General features: G+C 44.3%; 1 protein-coding gene across 2 annotated transcripts in view; it reads left to right on the forward strand.

The window, feature by feature from the left end:
• The window catches only part of KCNH1 (potassium voltage-gated channel subfamily H member 1), a 191,255-nt gene extending 178,791 nt beyond the window's left edge, over positions 1-12,464 (forward strand). The window contains exons 11-12 of one of the 2 annotated variants that reach the window (XR_015708723.1): positions 5,450-6,494; positions 10,401-12,464. Coding sequence is in view for 1 of the 2 variants with exons in the window: in XM_087776469.1 (XP_087632595.1) it covers positions 5,450-6,298 (849 nt within the window). In the remaining variant the exon portion in view is untranslated. Of the gene's footprint in view, positions 1-5,449 lie in introns of both variants that reach the window. The other variant, XM_087776469.1, reaches the window with a different exon arrangement.
• The last annotated feature ends 3,996 nt before the right edge of the window (positions 12,465-16,460 follow it).

Raw genomic sequence — 16,460 nt, forward strand, 5'->3', positions numbered from 1 at the left:
TAAATTACTGCATCTATATTTGCATCTGGTCAGATGAGAGAGCGCTGTTGTTGAGTATGTCAGCCTTTTATCTTGTTGCAAGGCAGTCTTCAGTTTTAATGGCCAACCTAGCATAGGTTCTCTTGAAATGTCTTCATGAAACAAAGTGAGTACCCCTGTGTCCATTCCCCTCTTATTACTGCTCAGGAAAAACAACTTGGAGCTATGCTAGATAGTTCTAGAGAAACATCAGCAAGTAGTGAGATGGGAAGAGCAGTGGGTAGCAGTGAGCCGGCAGAGAGAAACAGCTGGAAGATTGATTATATGATTAGTCATTTTACTTGACTTTTTAAAAGGAACCTTGTATTTCACTAAATCAACTACATATTCTAGCTCTGGGCAAGAGTGAGAATTTAAGCACTGAACCCTGCCTACTAAGAGTTAAAGATGCTGGAGGGCAGAAAATAATTCAAACCTCTCCAAAGAGTTAAAATTGGAAAACTTAGAGTAAATGGAAAATTCTAAAGGTGTGAACTTTGCCTGTTTCATATCAGTAAAACATTGCTGTCTAAATCCTTCACAGTAGTAACTGCCTAGCTGTAATACTTCTGCAGAGATTTTTAAACATAAGAGTCTAGAGTCAGTTTCTAAAAGTGAATTTTTAAGTGTCTGCAGGAGCAAGGAACAGAAATGTCACTGATGTCAGAAAAACTCAGTCTTGAAGCACAAATTGCAGGAATCTTTTATCAAGATGTGATGATGGATTCTTTATTGCTGTCAAACTGGATGTTTTTCTAAAAGATGCAATTTAGTTGTAACAGGATTCCCTTCGGGGAATGTTCCTTCAGAGCAATCCTATGGCCTGCCTTATGCTGGAGGTCACATTGTACTCTGTTCTTCTGGTCTTATCATAAAGAAATCATGGAAGTCATATTCACGAAAAATGTCCATGTTGCATTATTTAAATGATGCTTGGGTTTCAGTGCTGAGCACAGGAAAATCCAAGTAACAGTTGCTGGGCACTCCACATTTGACAACCAAATAGATATTTCAAGTATTCATTTATGTCCACCTATTTTTTTAAGACTTTGGGGAGAAATCTTGACCCTAATCTCTAAAAACATTGATTCTACAAATACAGCTTGAAAATTCTTTGAAGATTAAAAAGAGGCGGAGTCTTTCCCCAAACCTTACTGAAGACTTCAGTTTCACAACTAGTTAATACTGAGGAAAGGGAAACGTGCTAGGTGTAACCGCGTCTTTCTTCCTTGGACATGGCGCATGCACAGGCAGGAATGTGGCCACAGGCTGTGTGCTGTCATAGGTCAGTGGGACATACAGGTGCAGGAGTGCACTGGGACGTGTCAGCACATTTCTTCACTTCTCTGAGTGCATTGTCCAAAAATAAAGTTGTTATTGAGTCATCGTAACTGCGTGCCTCAGTTAAACGTTTATACGATGGCAGTAATCTGTGCCTAACATAGCTATTTTTCAAGTTTTTGGCAAATCTAGGCTGATACCCCCACAATACTCACACTTCTGGCAGCTTGGGAGGCTTTCCTGTGGAGCTACAAGATTCAGCACCTTTTTAATAAAAATGGAATTATGAAATGAGACTTGAGTTTGGCTGTGTGAAGCATGCACTTCTAGGCCTGGTATTTAAATTTCTTGTTATTTCATCTCAGTTCAGGTTCTTTGTCCATATTTCGGTCTTCACATGCTGTTAAAATGCTCCCACTAGATTTTTTTTTCTGTGTGCTTAGGTCTCAAAGGGGATGATGTTATGGAGAACTACATAGCTTGTAAAGTAGAAGACCCCTGTGTTTGCGTGGCGTATAACACACAGGCTAGGAGATTTTGAGGGTACAAAGCGCTACCCCTTCCCAGGCAAAAAGGAATGCTTGGAGAGAGACATGAAGAGGAACTGCTCTAAAAACTATCTTAGGATCTTTGCTGTAATATTTTGGGTTTTAACTTTGATTAAGATCCATATTGGTAGCCCTATCAAATTCCACATGAAAATTGCTGTGTAGGTCCAGACTTCTCTTCCTTATAACAAATGAAAGCTATTTTCTTTCCCTTTGTACTCTTACTGCTTGTGGGAGCAGGGGTACATACATCAGCATGACAACCACGTTTTCTGAATATCTTGGATGCTGCTGAAGCTGTTTAACTACTTAAAAATTGCTTTTTCCTCAACAATTGTAAGAAAACAGTCCATTTAAAACAGTTATTTGTATTTTTATTTATAAGGACTTGCATTTAATCTTAAAAAAGACAGCAATAAAAAAAAATAATCCAAAATGCAGTTATCTAAAGTCTTTTCAATTACTGCTAAGCTTTGCATAGTTATAACACTTTTGCTTAATACATAAATATGGAGCTGTCTTGAGTAAATATTGGACTGGGGAGACTGCAGAAAAGGAGACCAGTGACAGCTTTGCCTGGGCTTCCCAAAGACAAGTTGCTCTCTGACAGGTATTTATCCAGTGTCTTAGGAGTTAGTTAAAAGGAGCCAACCCAAGAGTTGGAGGCTGTGTCCCCTGGCAAATGTGCATAGCTTTGATTTGCACCGCATGAGTGCAGCTTGTCACATAAATGTATATATGTAAATGATGTTGAACAGGATTGGAGACTCGAGGATTGCATTTCTGCATTCACGCAGGTGATTGCTGCTGTGGTGTGGTTGCCTTATAGCCGGTGTGAGGCCTCATGTGGAAAATGGAAATTAGGGGTCTCATCAGCGTGGTAGCAGTTACCCATGGCAAAGGCCATATTTATGTAATTGCTCCCTCCACATATGTTCCTTATTTCTGTTGCAGTCTGATCTCCTGAAGGCAAAGGAGCGAAGGTGTGTTCAGGGCCCTGAGGCTGACCACCACACAGCAAGAAAGCTGATGGCAGCTGATCCACGACCGAGTGTGCTTAGCATCAACAGGGCTCATCTAGGCAGTGCAACAGAAAGCAGTGAGGGCTGTGGGGAGATAAGCACTACCAACCACTTGTCTCTCAGTGTTCACTCTTGCATTTGCTAGTAAATTTGCTTCTCTTGTACTCCAGTATGGAGACCATGCTACCAGCTGCATGAGGTGCAATGGCTAGTACAAGTATGGGTTGGGCTGGGCTTGTTAATAAGTTATTGCTTGAGACTTGCTCCGTTGCCCTCTCACCTGTATGGTGCTGTAGCAGGAGCAGCTTCTGTCAAATAACTTACCCATTTATGTTAAAGTCAGTCATTAAATAGTGAGAGGTGCTCCAGTGCTCACCAGACAAGGTGCTGAGCAGGCTGCGTGGAGCAGGGGTTGAACTAGGCAAGGACTCTTATCAAACAGCCTGGCCTCTAGCTCTTCCAAGCACCCAGGTGCCTTTCCTGGTGACCCCTGTGAGGGTGCCCATTGCACCACCCAGTCACACGCCTCTTCCGAACATTTAAGGAAAACACACGGCCCAGATACATAGGTCAGACTGAGACTGCTCACGTGCAAAGTGATGTGAGCCCCATTAACTGCCTGACTGTCCGGCACAGGACAGTCCGTGCAGGACGTGGACGTCCATACCAGCGCCAAATACGCAAGCTCCAGGAGAAGAGAGGGCTTGGGGACACAGAAGTTTGCAGAGACAAATTGGCCTGGCTTATAGTTGCCTTGGCTTGCTGGGGCTTTGTGCCACCAGAGCCAGCCTCAGCCCGCTGCTGGAGTGACCCCCTGAGACCCTGCCTGGCATCGCCGGGCTACAGCAGAGCGTGCAGGACAGCGCCCTAGCGCTGGGCTGATGCTCTTCCTTCAATTAAAGCGGGGGACTGCCAGTGTGTGCGAAGCCATTAGCCTAGAGCATTGTATTGATTCTCCCTTCCCAGTGAGTAAGTGCTATTCTTTCACTTCTAAGAATTACGCTGCTTTGTCCGCTTTCTACTGAGCTCACTGCAGACTGAGTTTCCTGGGGAAAAAAAAAAAATACTGTCAAGTACCCTGTTTTCTTATTCTTATCTCACATTTAGTTTCCTAATTGCAGCTTGGAAATAAAATATCCTTCCTGCTAATTTTATTCTTTTGTATTTGGGAAACGCTGCCAAGTCTGACGACGTCTTCCTTCCAGAGACGCAGTGTTAAGATGTTTTTTCCCTGCTTCACAATGACAAAACAGTCAAGAAGCATTGGAGTCAGGAGAAACATGCATTTTGTGTGTGCGCCAGTGAAGCAGTGCTTATTATGTTTAGTTTAATTTAAACCTGTCTGCAACAGAGGGATGGGTTTATTTACACATTTCCTAATAATGATTTGAATCTGAAAGTTATTTCTGCATTGCAGTGTAAGGACTTTGAGTAGATTTTCCCCAAAGCAGCTTAAGAGATTAGGTGTCAGCATTCAGTAGACGCTGGGGGCTACATCTTTTATAATCTGTATTGAAAACTTCAGCTTAGGGGACCTCCCATTTTCAAACCAGACTACTTACTCATTCTCCTTTAATACCACACTGGAGTTTTTTTGCTTGGAAAATACCAATACCGATGTAAAACGTGTGGAGTTTTTGAAGAGCATGTGTTCCCATCAAGTCCAGGGAAGAAACATTGCCTGGCTGCACTTCGGGGTTGTCTGGGGGCACTGTGAGGCTTTCATCAGTACTAGGAGACCCTTGGGCTGCTCCCACAGAGATCGCTTAGCCTACAGGCTCAGGAAGATACAGTTAGGAGGGTAGAGGGAAAATTGATGTTTCTTTGTGCTAAAATGTCCCCTTTTCTATAGAAATAAAGAAATAAATCAAGACATGGAGCTCTTCAAGGTTCTGTAGTAATCAAGCCACAAACAGCCTCCCCATGCCTCGCAGAGCCCGTTCCCCACGGTACCCTTGACTGTGGGACTGACCTGGGCTTTGCCTCATCCCTAAACTGCAAGCTGCTTCTAGACGAGGGTGTGGGAGGGAAGGGAGGGCAAGAAGCACTTTGCAAACTGCTGTTGGAGAGTCCAGGGTAGTCTCTGCTGTACTGATCCCATTAGTGGCCAAGCTGCACTAAAATAATATCAGATCTTGTGCATGGCGTGTAGTGAGTGAGCTCTGGGATGAGGCTGCTGTAAGACATGAGAGCGGCCCTTCGAAATATTAGAAACTCAGTGCTTAAACCATAGAGACAGGAAAACAAATATAAGAAGTCACTTTTAACACAAGGTAGAACAAGTAACTTCCTGGGATCATTATATTTACAATGGCGCTGCCTTGCTGACCTCAGACTGGAGAAATCTTTTTCTTCTTTTTTTTCCTTTCTGGTGTTATAAGGCAGATGGTGTATGCTCTTAAATAATGAAATAAGCCATGTTCCGCACAAGATAAGGCACTTGAAAATGTTGCTATAAATGTGCAGAGGTTGTGCATTTGTCAGTTAAAATAAATTCTTTCAAATAATTCGTTCTCTACAACTTTTTCCCCTTAACAAATGTGCAGTTAATCACAGACTGAAATCTCTTTCCTCCTGTAGATCGTGTTCCGGAAAATCAGTGATGTCAAACGTGAAGAAGAGGAGAGAATGAAGAGGAAGAACGAAGCGCCTCTGATCTTACCCCCGGACCACCCGGTCCGCCGGCTGTTCCAGAGGTTCAGGCAGCAGAAGGAAGCACGGCTCGCAGCAGAGAGGGGCAGAGATCCGGATGACCTGGACGTGGAGAAGGGCAATGTTTTAGGGGAGCACTCCTCTGCCCGCTCGGTGGTCAAAGCCAGTGTTGTGACTGTTCGGGAGAGTCCGGCAACCCCTGTGTCGTACCAGTCCGCTTCAACGTCTGGGGCATCTGACCAGGCAAAGCTGCAGGCCCCCGCATCGGACTACGCAGGATGTAAAGTGTCGGGGGACTACCCGCGACGAAAAGGCTGGGCCAAATTCAAAGACGCCTGTGGGAAAGGTGAAGACTGGAACAAGGTCTCTAAAGCAGAGTCCATGGAGACTTTACCAGAGAGAACTAAAGCTTCGGGAGAAGCTACTCTGAAGAAGACAGACTCTTGTGACAGTGGCATTACAAAAAGTGACTTGCGCTTGGATAACGTTGGGGAGACAAGAAGCCCGCAGGACCGCAGCCCGGTCCTCACCGAGGTCAAGCATTCCTTTTATCCCATCCCAGAACAGACTCTTCAGGCCACCATGCTAGAAGTGAAACACGAGTTGAAAGAGGACATCAAGGCTTTAAACACAAAAATGACCAATATAGAAAAACAGCTCGCTGAGATACTTAGGATATTAACCTCAAGAAGAAGCTCCCAGTCGCCACAGGAATTGTTTGAAATATCAAGGCCCCAGTCTCCAGAATCAGAAAAAGACATGTTTGGAGATAGCTGAGGTGTTTCTTTTTAAAAACAAACAAACCAACCAACCAACAAACAGCCCCTCTAACATTTCAAATTTAATCTTTCTTGAAAACGAGTGAGGGACCAGTTCACTAAGCATGTTCCCTGTGTCTAAAAAGGTACAGTAACAGGAATTGCAACCTCATGTCAAGATGGCAGCTGACTCTGAAGCCTTTTTGACACCAAGGGTACAGTTTCTAAAGTTTTCCTTTTCTCTGTTGGTGCCCATTCCCCCCCATCCACCCCACTCCCCCTCTCCCCCTCGGGATGTTGGAATAAGAATTCTGACAGCAGCAGCCATCCCCGTGAGCCCCAGGTGACCTCTGAGGTTTTTGGAGCATGCCTTACGTCGTTAGCTCGGGTTTTGCCTGTATGAATAAGCACTTGCTAGGGTGCTTATGTTTTCAGCATTTGGTGGGGTTTTTTTTGCTGCTGCTGCTGTCACTGTCTCAGTCACCTGTACAGCATGTTAAATGTCACAGTATATTTTCATGTATCTGTAATAATGCAAAGAGCAGCAGGAGACGTGTATGTCATTTCAATGGAACATGTGCTATTTGGTACCAAAGTTATTTTTGGATAGTCAAGGGAGGGCTAAAAAGACAAAAAAAATTGCACCTTTTATTTGCAAACTGACGTATTCCTAAAGCAATTACATTTAACAACATCCTCACCAATAGCCACAGTATTTCAGGTCTGTTAATAAATGGGATCTTCCGCATTCTCATTCACCGAGTCAAGGATACTGGTTTTCAAAAACTTAACATGTATCTCAGATGTCTTTGAATATTGTTACCTTTGCTTTGAATATCGTTACCTGCTCCTGGAGGACGGAGGGCTGGCTGTGCAGCGTACCTGACCACAGCCCACTGCACAACGTATTGTGAACATCAGTAACAGGTCCTGCAGATTTGCCTCCCCATGAAAATATACTGTGGCATTTATGTCCTTTTTATTTTTTTGCTATGAATCTGCTCTTTTAATTCTCATAAAATTATTATTCAGAAGTTTGTTTTGATAATGCTCATTGTAGCCAAAGGCTTTCACAGAACTTTTAAAGATTTTAGATTGTGGCATTTTCCTCTACATCCAGATGTATTGTTCCTGATCTAATCTAGCTAGTAAGCAAATGGATAGTAGAGGTAGAAATACAGTCCTTACTGTATACAAGTGCTATTGTAGCAAGGAAACAAAAAGATCTGCTTCTTAAAGAAGGAGATGTTTCCAAAACTTATATTTTCATAACTTTTTTTGGAGGAAGATTGAAGCACTTTACCAAAACTACTGTTCATTATTCATTAGGTAGGGTAGCATAGCTGGTATCATGGCTTGGGTTATCACCTTGGGATCTGGGTGTATATTCACAGTATATTCTCTCCACTGATCCAGTATGTTCACTATTTAACAGTAGGTTAGAGCTCAGAAGCATGGTGCAACACTTTTTTTGGGTTTTCATTTTTAATGGCAATAGGTCTTAACACAGTGTGGGAGTAGTCAGGTCTCGTTCTTTTTCCATGGTACTCAGTCATTTACGAAAACCACTTGATTTTCTGGGGGAAGATTTTTGTTCATGTTACGTGAGGAAGAGGCAAGGAAAATGACCCATTTGAAAGGATTTCTGCTGGCCTGACGCTTGCACGGTCCAATGCAGAACTGTGCCAGACATCCCTGGGGAAGTATGAGATCCACTGAGGAACCAGCACAGCGGTGAGGCCGTGCCGTGCAAAGCTACTAGCTCAGGTCTTGAAGTCAGGATATGTGTTTGTATCTGTTCCTGCGGGAACTGCCTGGCTCTCAAAGACGCTGATTATTCCGAGTGCATCACCACCATTTCCAGGTCCAGAGGCAGCTGGTTTGGGATTGGCTTCCAAGGGTCTTACACCGTGGTTCGATATGGAAGTGCCCACAGATTGTAAATTCCTACCCAAGGACTGGAATATTCCCGAGAAACATCTGTCGGGATCAAATCTGTAGGTTACTTTTTCCCCTCCCACAAGAAAAAGCATGAGGGAGGCGACTTGCTCTGGAACCAAGGTGCCATTTCCTTAATTCATTCCTGGTTCCACGTTTCGGTTTTTCCAGTGGTAACTGGTGTCTTTTACAGTTACGCATTGCAGACATGCAGTACTGAGGAAAGCTCTCTTTGACCAAAGTCACCCTGCGTGTTTGGTGCATTAATCACTATAAGTGGCAAGTTACCTGTAATAGCTATGGCATGACTGCCATAAGGAATCCATACATCAATGGTTTCAGTTAGAAACTGTTGAATGATTTTTTTCTTTATAGTCTCCTCAGTCAGTAAATTCATTGGATAATGAAATTATGCCTAAGTAAACCACGGGTGTACTGATACACAAGGATTTATAATTGGTGCCTACAAGTTCCAGCAAGGTTTTAGAGACTGACTTGGAGCCAAGTTTCCTAATCCAGGCAAAATCCTCATCAGCGTTTTGTTCCTGAAACTAGGTTTTCTTCATAAAATTTTTGAAAGGCTGAAAGTCTTACTGAACGTAGCAACTACTTTGTTAAAGTGTCACCCATCTACCTGCAGTTGGATAAATGTGGAAATCAGCTTATCCCAGGTGGATGAGGGCAGAAATGTTTATAAACTCCCAAGTATGTGCCTAATACCTCCAGCATTGCAGTGCAGACATAGAATTAAACGGGCAGTTGCAGATTAACTGGCTCTTTGTTGCTGATACTGAGTTGGTGTTTCTCAGTTGTATTTTTATGTGCCCTCAGGGATACGTTAAAGGTTATTCTGGTGTTGTCGGTTGCCCAGGTCTGGAGTCACGGCAGGGTCAGCCCTAGAAGGCCCGTAAGCAGCCACACCTGTGAATAAAGGCACCCAAGTCCCCATTTGCTGGGGGTACTTCCAGGGCAGCCTGAAGTTCAGCACGATGCTGTGCTCCTGCACGCCCTGTTTGACAACAGGGGGGTGCAGCACGGAGTCCATTTTTAAGGCTTTTATGAGGCTCTTCTAATGGCCTATAAAGCCATTTATAATCCATTCATAAAGCCTTCAAAGATTGTAATATACTCTAGAATTGTACTTAAAATTTCATGTCTTTGAAGATGATGGCCAGATTTGATTTTGTTACGGTCACAAAGCTCCAGAGAAACTCTGCTCCTTACAAAGACACCTTTAGGGTGCCTGCTCCGGGCCAGCACTGACAGCGGTCAATGTCATTCAGGTTTGCACAGCTGTAACTGAGATTAGACCCATTTTATTATGATTTTATGAACTGGCAGGCACTAAAACTAGTTGCAGGAGACTGCATCACCCCTCAGTTACCTGTATATGTTGTAAGAGAATCTGAAAAAAATATACTCTCTAGGATGAGCTTTGGTCTTTGGATTCCCTGGGCTAAAATGAGCAAAACCTTGCCCACTATGGGACATCACTCCTTTGAACCTCAGCCTAATGTGGAGCTCTGCTGTGGTGGCCAGGCTCCGCAGCTGCAGCACTTCTCCTTTAGAGGTGATTGAAAGCACCCGCGTTACAAATCTGTCTTTCTCCATTGAGCCTTACACTTGGATGCCTACGGCTGGACGTCGTGTGCACTCACCATACTTGTTACTTGTTCCTTCATTTTACTTTCCTTTTGTTTCTCTCTACATGTTGGGTAAGCCTTTTCACTTAAATTATTTTTCGGCTTAGAAATGAATGATCTCTGAACATGAGACTCTCCCCCTTAACAAGCAAATGTTTGTACATACTATAAGAAAAAAGAAAAAAACAAAAAGGCCTCAGTTTTAACTATGTTCTGGCATAGTTCTTCTGCCGTTTAACAACCTGCTAAATAACCTGCATTAGTCTAAAAGGGATGGTTTGTTCCATTTTAACTATACGATGGAATTAGACTTCAGTCAAAAGCAGGTAGTTCAGAGAAAGAGCCTCAGTTATGGTTTGGTACAATGGGAACTTCTAAAAGTTCCCGCTTAAACTGCTCGAAATAATACCAATATGCGGCACAGGATTAAAAAAGCAAAACCCAACCCTCACCCCTACCATGTTCAGATGCATTTACTTCTGTCTGGTATTACATGTATACTTTTAAAAACACCGTTCTTGCTTTAAATCTCTTTCACAGTGCTGCCCTGAATCCCAGCGAACACCCTGTTTAACAGCTTCGAAGGTGATGTTCTGCTTCTACAGTACTTCACTTTAATGAACCGAACAAGATATTTACTGTGAATATCTGGTGATATATTTTCAATCACTCTTAGCCAGTCTGTGAAAGAATTTAATACATGATTTGTCTTTACTATATAAATAACAATGTGTATGATTACACTTGTGCAGATGCGTGTACATACACACATATATATAATATCTGTGTATAGATAAGTCTATGGATTGCATTTCTGTAAAAGCACATCCCTCATTTAATGATTCCAGTTCAAGAAGGGAGCTTAAATCTTCCCAGCAGACATCCACCGAACGTCCTAGTTAGTATCTTGTTTGTTAACTGTTGAACTTTTAAGGCCACGACTTTTGGTTTCTCTACTTGGCCTCAACTTTACACTGTTAGTCTAGCAAATATTGTGACTGAGAGAAGATCTGGCAAGGATTGTGACGGTCAGGAAACAGAAATACGTGTGAAATTGGAAAAATGCTGTATCATAGTTGGTGGGAATAAGGCTCATAAGCCACTAGTTGTTGCTCACAGGATCTCTGAAGGTAAGGTGCCCTGGTAGTGCTTCTCGTGGCTTCCCCTGCGAGAGGGATGGTGGAATAAATGGATTTCTTTTTCCTGGTACCAGGGGGTGTCTCAAAGGTGCTGAGCCTATCCCTCTTCTCATGGGCAGCGTAACACATGGCTGCTGCACCTCTTCTTTCTTGTCCTGGTGTCAGGTGGTGAAAAGCCTCTTCTGCTGAATTCTTCATTTCCACGTAGTCTCCTGCGGGTGCATTGGCAATAACAAAGTCTGTGTTTCAGCTGCGCTTCTGATTCATTAAGACAAACCTGTTTGAGAGAGTCCCATGCAGGGGAAGCTCCAGAAATTTGAGGTGAGGCACAGTAGGTTACTGTATCCTCCAATCTGACATAGTTTTGACCACGTTGTTGTGGCAAGCATTGATTCAATTAAATAAAAATAAAGCTTTTTGCAATAAGATATATCCAACATTTAGCCTTAAGACCCTTTCATAAGTGATATAATTCAAACTGTGATTCCATTCTCCTTCCTTCTTAATGTTCTATAGTATTTACAGTGTTGCCTAAAGATGAAGCACTTTGATTAGCTTTCTAAATCTAATGGAAATCACTTGCTGGTAATCACATTTCTTTCTCCACTTATTGCCTTCTTATTAGGATAATTAATTACTCCAAGAGCCCTCTTCCCTCACAAAACAGAGACGTAACCATTGTCTAAACACTTTTGTATATCAGGGAGCCAACCCGTCATATCGCAAAAGTGTTTGTTTCAAAGGTTTTTTTTACAGTTTGACAAAGCTAATGTGAATTTACCTGCGACTGTAATTTGTTTCCAGCTGATCGTTGAGTGTTGTGTAAACATATTTGATGTGTAATCCCAGAACATCTCTGTAACTGGATCTAAATGACTAATGTTAACAAAACAGTTCGGGGTTTTCACTAACTCTTCTGAAAGGCTCATGGTTTTTTTTTCTTCTTCCCACTGAATCTGTGACCACTGACATAGAAAACGAATCATTTTAGCTGTAGATGAAAGAAGTTCAATAATCTTGTATCAGGATGAACTGCTATATAAAGAAATACCAAGTTTTCTAATGAATGTGTTATATTATTGTACCTACATGCAATCAATATTTGTACATCTGTTGGAGACCTGTCTGCGTTTCAATATTTAGCCACCACTGCATGGACACCTTATTGATATGCAGTTAATGCAGTTGCTTTGGCGCTTTTCAATGTACTTCACTTGTTTTTATCCTTTCAGAAATCCACCAAATACTCTCGGTTCTTTTTCTTCGCATTTGTCACTTTGTTCAATGAAGCATGACTAGAAAAAGAGAACGAGTAGATACTATTTTTGTGGTCAGCAAAGCAGCTGCCAGTAGATAAGACAGTGCGTGTATGTATGTATGTATGTATGTATACACGCTGTCTGGGAATGTTTCAGTTAAAAATGCAGCCACCAACATTAACGATATCCCTATTCAACATTTTTAAACAAGCACAAATAATATTTGTAAAAAAAAGTTTAATTTTATTTATTATAGTAATAAACTATTTTATACATTACAGTTGCTTTAGTGTGCTTTTCTATGTGTTGAGTACGTGCCTATAAGATCACTGGGGGATTTTAAGGTACTCTCTAGAACTTCTGGCTAGCCATTTTGTTGCTGTTGTTTTGTATCTCGAGTGTTATCAGTAGAGAAGTTGGATATTACTGTTTTGGTTGTAAGCAGTTCAGGTTGTTTCCTCAGATTTCTGTCCGCTGTGCATCAGTGCAATCGGGACTTACACTTCCAGGGTCATGGTGAACTGAACTCAGGTGTTCTGTAAAGCGAATATCCTGGCACCCCAGGCAGCGTGCGACACTGCGGACACCAGTCTGGGCCAGGTGTCTGCTGAGCAGGAGCGAGATCAGCAGAGGACTGGCTGTGACCTGTCTGCAGTGATCGTTTGATATCCTGAGGGTGTCTGTAGTCGCTCCGTGTTTTAGACCGTGTTCACTGTTGCAGCATCTGAGAACTATTACAAAATTTCTGGAAGCCAGAGAACTAGAGATCAAAGAGGCTTCTGCTGTCCCGTCATCTGCTGCAGAAGAAGGTGACCTTACCACGGACTTACCTGAAGACAAAAACAAGAGGAAGGAAGCCCCCAGTACTGTGTCTCCTGCCAGTGATGCTACTGCGACAGGCAGTAATGAATATTATTTTGTTGGCTACCTCAGCAAAGAAATCCATAACCACCGGTGACGCGAAAGGGAGATCCTCTCAGGTCAGGACGGGCACACGTGACGGGATCACGCCCAGCAGCCATTCCTGCGGGCCAGCAGCCGCTCCGGACGCGTGTACGAAGTTTTAGCCTTCAGGATGTCAGCCTAGACTCTGTGAACTTCGCACCCGTTTTCGTGGTTCATTCTCCATCCTCTCGTTTGAGGGTCTGGTGGACGCGGCTGTCACCTGTATTAAGACACTTCGTGGGATTGTGAATCTCGTCTTCAAAAGAGCAGCAATAAAGCATAAGCCTTCAGACTGCAGAGCCGAGGCTAAACTGTACTGAGCAGAGCCGAGGCTAAACTGTACTGAGAGCAGCCAAGGAGCACAATGAGGAGCTATTTTTAACATCATTTCTGCATCCACTGTAGTATGTGGCATGACAGGATCTCCAGTCGCTAGTATTGTTTCACTGGCCAATATGAAAATCCAGCTTTCTTTTGCCTAATGTTATATGCAGTGTTCCCTGTACTTATCAGAAAAGGGAAAATTACCATAGTGAAGGCATGTACTTTTTTTTATTTTGAGGTCTCTAGAGGCTGTTCTCATTTTATGAACTCTCCATTATGTTCCTTGCTCGGGCTTTTCCTGCATACTTAGCAGCCTCCCTGGTTGTGCTGCAAGCTTGAATTAGTGCAAAGAGGGACAGCATTGCCCCCGCAATGTTCCCCATCCCGCCTTCCCTCCTCTCATCAGCCCCACAGCGTTTCAAACCAAAGGTTATTAACCACAGCACCTTTTGCCCAGGTTGGTGTGACAAATTGCAAAAGTTCATGTTCTACACACTGGCCCGTCAGGCCTGGGCCCAGCTGAGCAGTGGCAGCGAGCGCCTCCCTTGCCCACCTGTGCCAGCCCCTGCTACTCATTCACTGCACCTGGGAGCATGTTCAGAGCAGGGACAAAAGGTTTCTAGAGCCTGGGGTGCGTGCTGCAGCTTCTGACTTCTCCCAGCAATAACTGCAGGTATCGCTGCTTCGGTTTTATTACGAGTTGGTGTGCAAAGGGCAGCACCTACAAGATGTGCGAAGGCGCGTAGCCAGAGGAGAGCTCGGGGTTGGAGCGTGTGTAATGACGCACAGCCTCCCCGGGGCTGCAAAGGAGCCCCTTGCCGGCAGCGGGGGCTGGCAGAGGGCCCGGACCCCACGGAGCCTTCCTCGCCTCTGCGCTGCTGCCTGCGTGGCAGCTGCTGGGGACCCTTCCCGGGGATGCGGGGGCTTCACCTGGCCAGGTCTGCAGCCCCGGGGCGCTCGGCTGCAGGGGCAGGAGCACCGACCTCCAGGGCAGACTGCGACATGTCGGCCTGTGGGGAGGTGAGTGCTGCTTATGCGGTTTTGAGTTTTGTATTTGGTAATGGGGGTTCTTTAATTGCCCTGTGGTGCATTTTAGTATCTCTGCTGAGGTCAGAAGCACTCAGGTTCTGATGCTTTTTTGCTTTAGAGTAAATACGACTGGCATAAACCAGCTCTTTTGTGCTGTGAGGACCTGTGGGACTGAATTGCCGCAAATCTAACCCCTCTCTCACAAGTGTGCAACAGCAATGTCTCTTATTTGCTCCCCCTATCGCTAAAGGAACATCAAAACTGTTTCTGCTCGGTGCGTGCCAGCGATGTGTCTGCCTGGTGTGGGCAGATGCTCACAACAGCCCGCCAAAACTCGGGGGGAGCACCGAGCCTCGCAGCCCTCTGCCCCCTCGCTTAGCGAGGGACGGCCGCCGCGCTCCCGCCTGCCCGCCCGCGGCGGGCACTGAGGCGTGAGGAGATCGTGGCTGATGAGCTGCTTTCCTGCTCCCCCTGTGCACCGCTGAGGTGGGGTCGTTAGTACGGCTGCAGATCCAACGGGAAAATGCTGAGAAGGATGCGGTGTTGCTATGGCATTTATTACTGCCAGTGGTGTGAGGGGTTTCATTGCAACAGGCATATAGCATATAAAGAATATCAGCAAATATTTTTCACCTAGAAGACTGCGTTTTTGCTCCTTTCATTCTAATTCACCAAAACCTCAGTGAGGGTATGTGGAAGCTGGGGGGAATAACCCGTCCTCTTCTTGAAAGACAGCATGAGTAAAAACCTGCGAGAGACCCAAAGGCGGCATTAGAGTAACTGAACTCCTAACATGTCTGTCAGCAGCAGATAGGAAGACGCTTGTGCACAGCCATATCTGCAAAATACATGTGCTTGAGCCTTGTCTTTTTTTTTTTTTTTCCCTCTCCTCTTCCTTTTCCATTCCTGTTCCCCCTTCCTAATCAAGTTCAAGCCCTCATGTAGCACAGCCAAGTTCAAGTTTAAGCTGCCCCATGGCATAGATGTGGGTTTAAAACAAGCTTAACTTGGGCAGGTTCATCCATCATGACTGACTTTCAACCTTGCTCACTAAAAATCCCACCTGGTAGTGATGGAGGCAGGAGTGCATGAGCAACCTCCAAGAGTTTGCTTTTGAGACAACACGCTTTTGTTGTTCTCCACGGTGTTTCTTTTATTTTTATTGAGTGGTTTTTTAAGCTTTGTTCACTTGTCGAGTTTTTCTTGAATGTGTTTCTGTTCAGGCAGATGAGGAAGGAGGCGAAGGTACGGCTTTGCTGTTAATGCCTGCCTGGGGGACGCGTAGCCCCTGCCAATGTTGCTGCAGTTCGTATGTGCAAATCTGAGGGGGACGAGCTTTAATATGGGTATTTGCCTCCACATCCCCGTTCTCCTAGCTGAAATACACAACTCGGGGAGAAAAAAACTGTGCTGGAGTATCCATTACACCTATGGGTTTTCTATAAAAAGAGGACTACGGCCTCTTCTTCAGCAGGGGTTACCAGTGGGAAGAAGACGCTAAGCAGCGGTAGCACACCGAGTGCAGTACTAAACCTGGGGGCTACTGCGTGCTTGGCAATGGGGCCAAGACAGCTCAACAAGAAATGGTTCCCTGCAAGCAGTGGCTCACAGCGAAGGAAAATACAGATTGCTTCAAACCTCTCTGGCAATCTTTTTTTGCGAGTTTTACGGTTAAGCAGAAGGTATTTTAGAAGAACTAACGATAACAGGAAAATTTATTGAACGTTCTCAGCTGTGGCATGAGGATAGGAAAGAGAGCTAAGATAATCCGTACGTAGCCCCAAGTCAAAATAAAGTATTTGTTTTGGTTTTCCTTTAGGATGATGATACTGCACATGCAGCCATATTGAACCTGGCTATTGGAAGTGTGGAGACAGAAATATAAACTAAAACAGTTCACCTGA

The sequence above is a fragment of the Nipponia nippon genome, unplaced genomic scaffold (assembly GCF_047370975.1).
Source record: "Nipponia nippon isolate SJK-2023a ecotype South Korea unplaced genomic scaffold, ASM4737097v1 scaffold_4, whole genome shotgun sequence".
NCBI classification, from domain to species: domain Eukaryota; kingdom Metazoa; phylum Chordata; class Aves; order Pelecaniformes; family Threskiornithidae; genus Nipponia; species Nipponia nippon.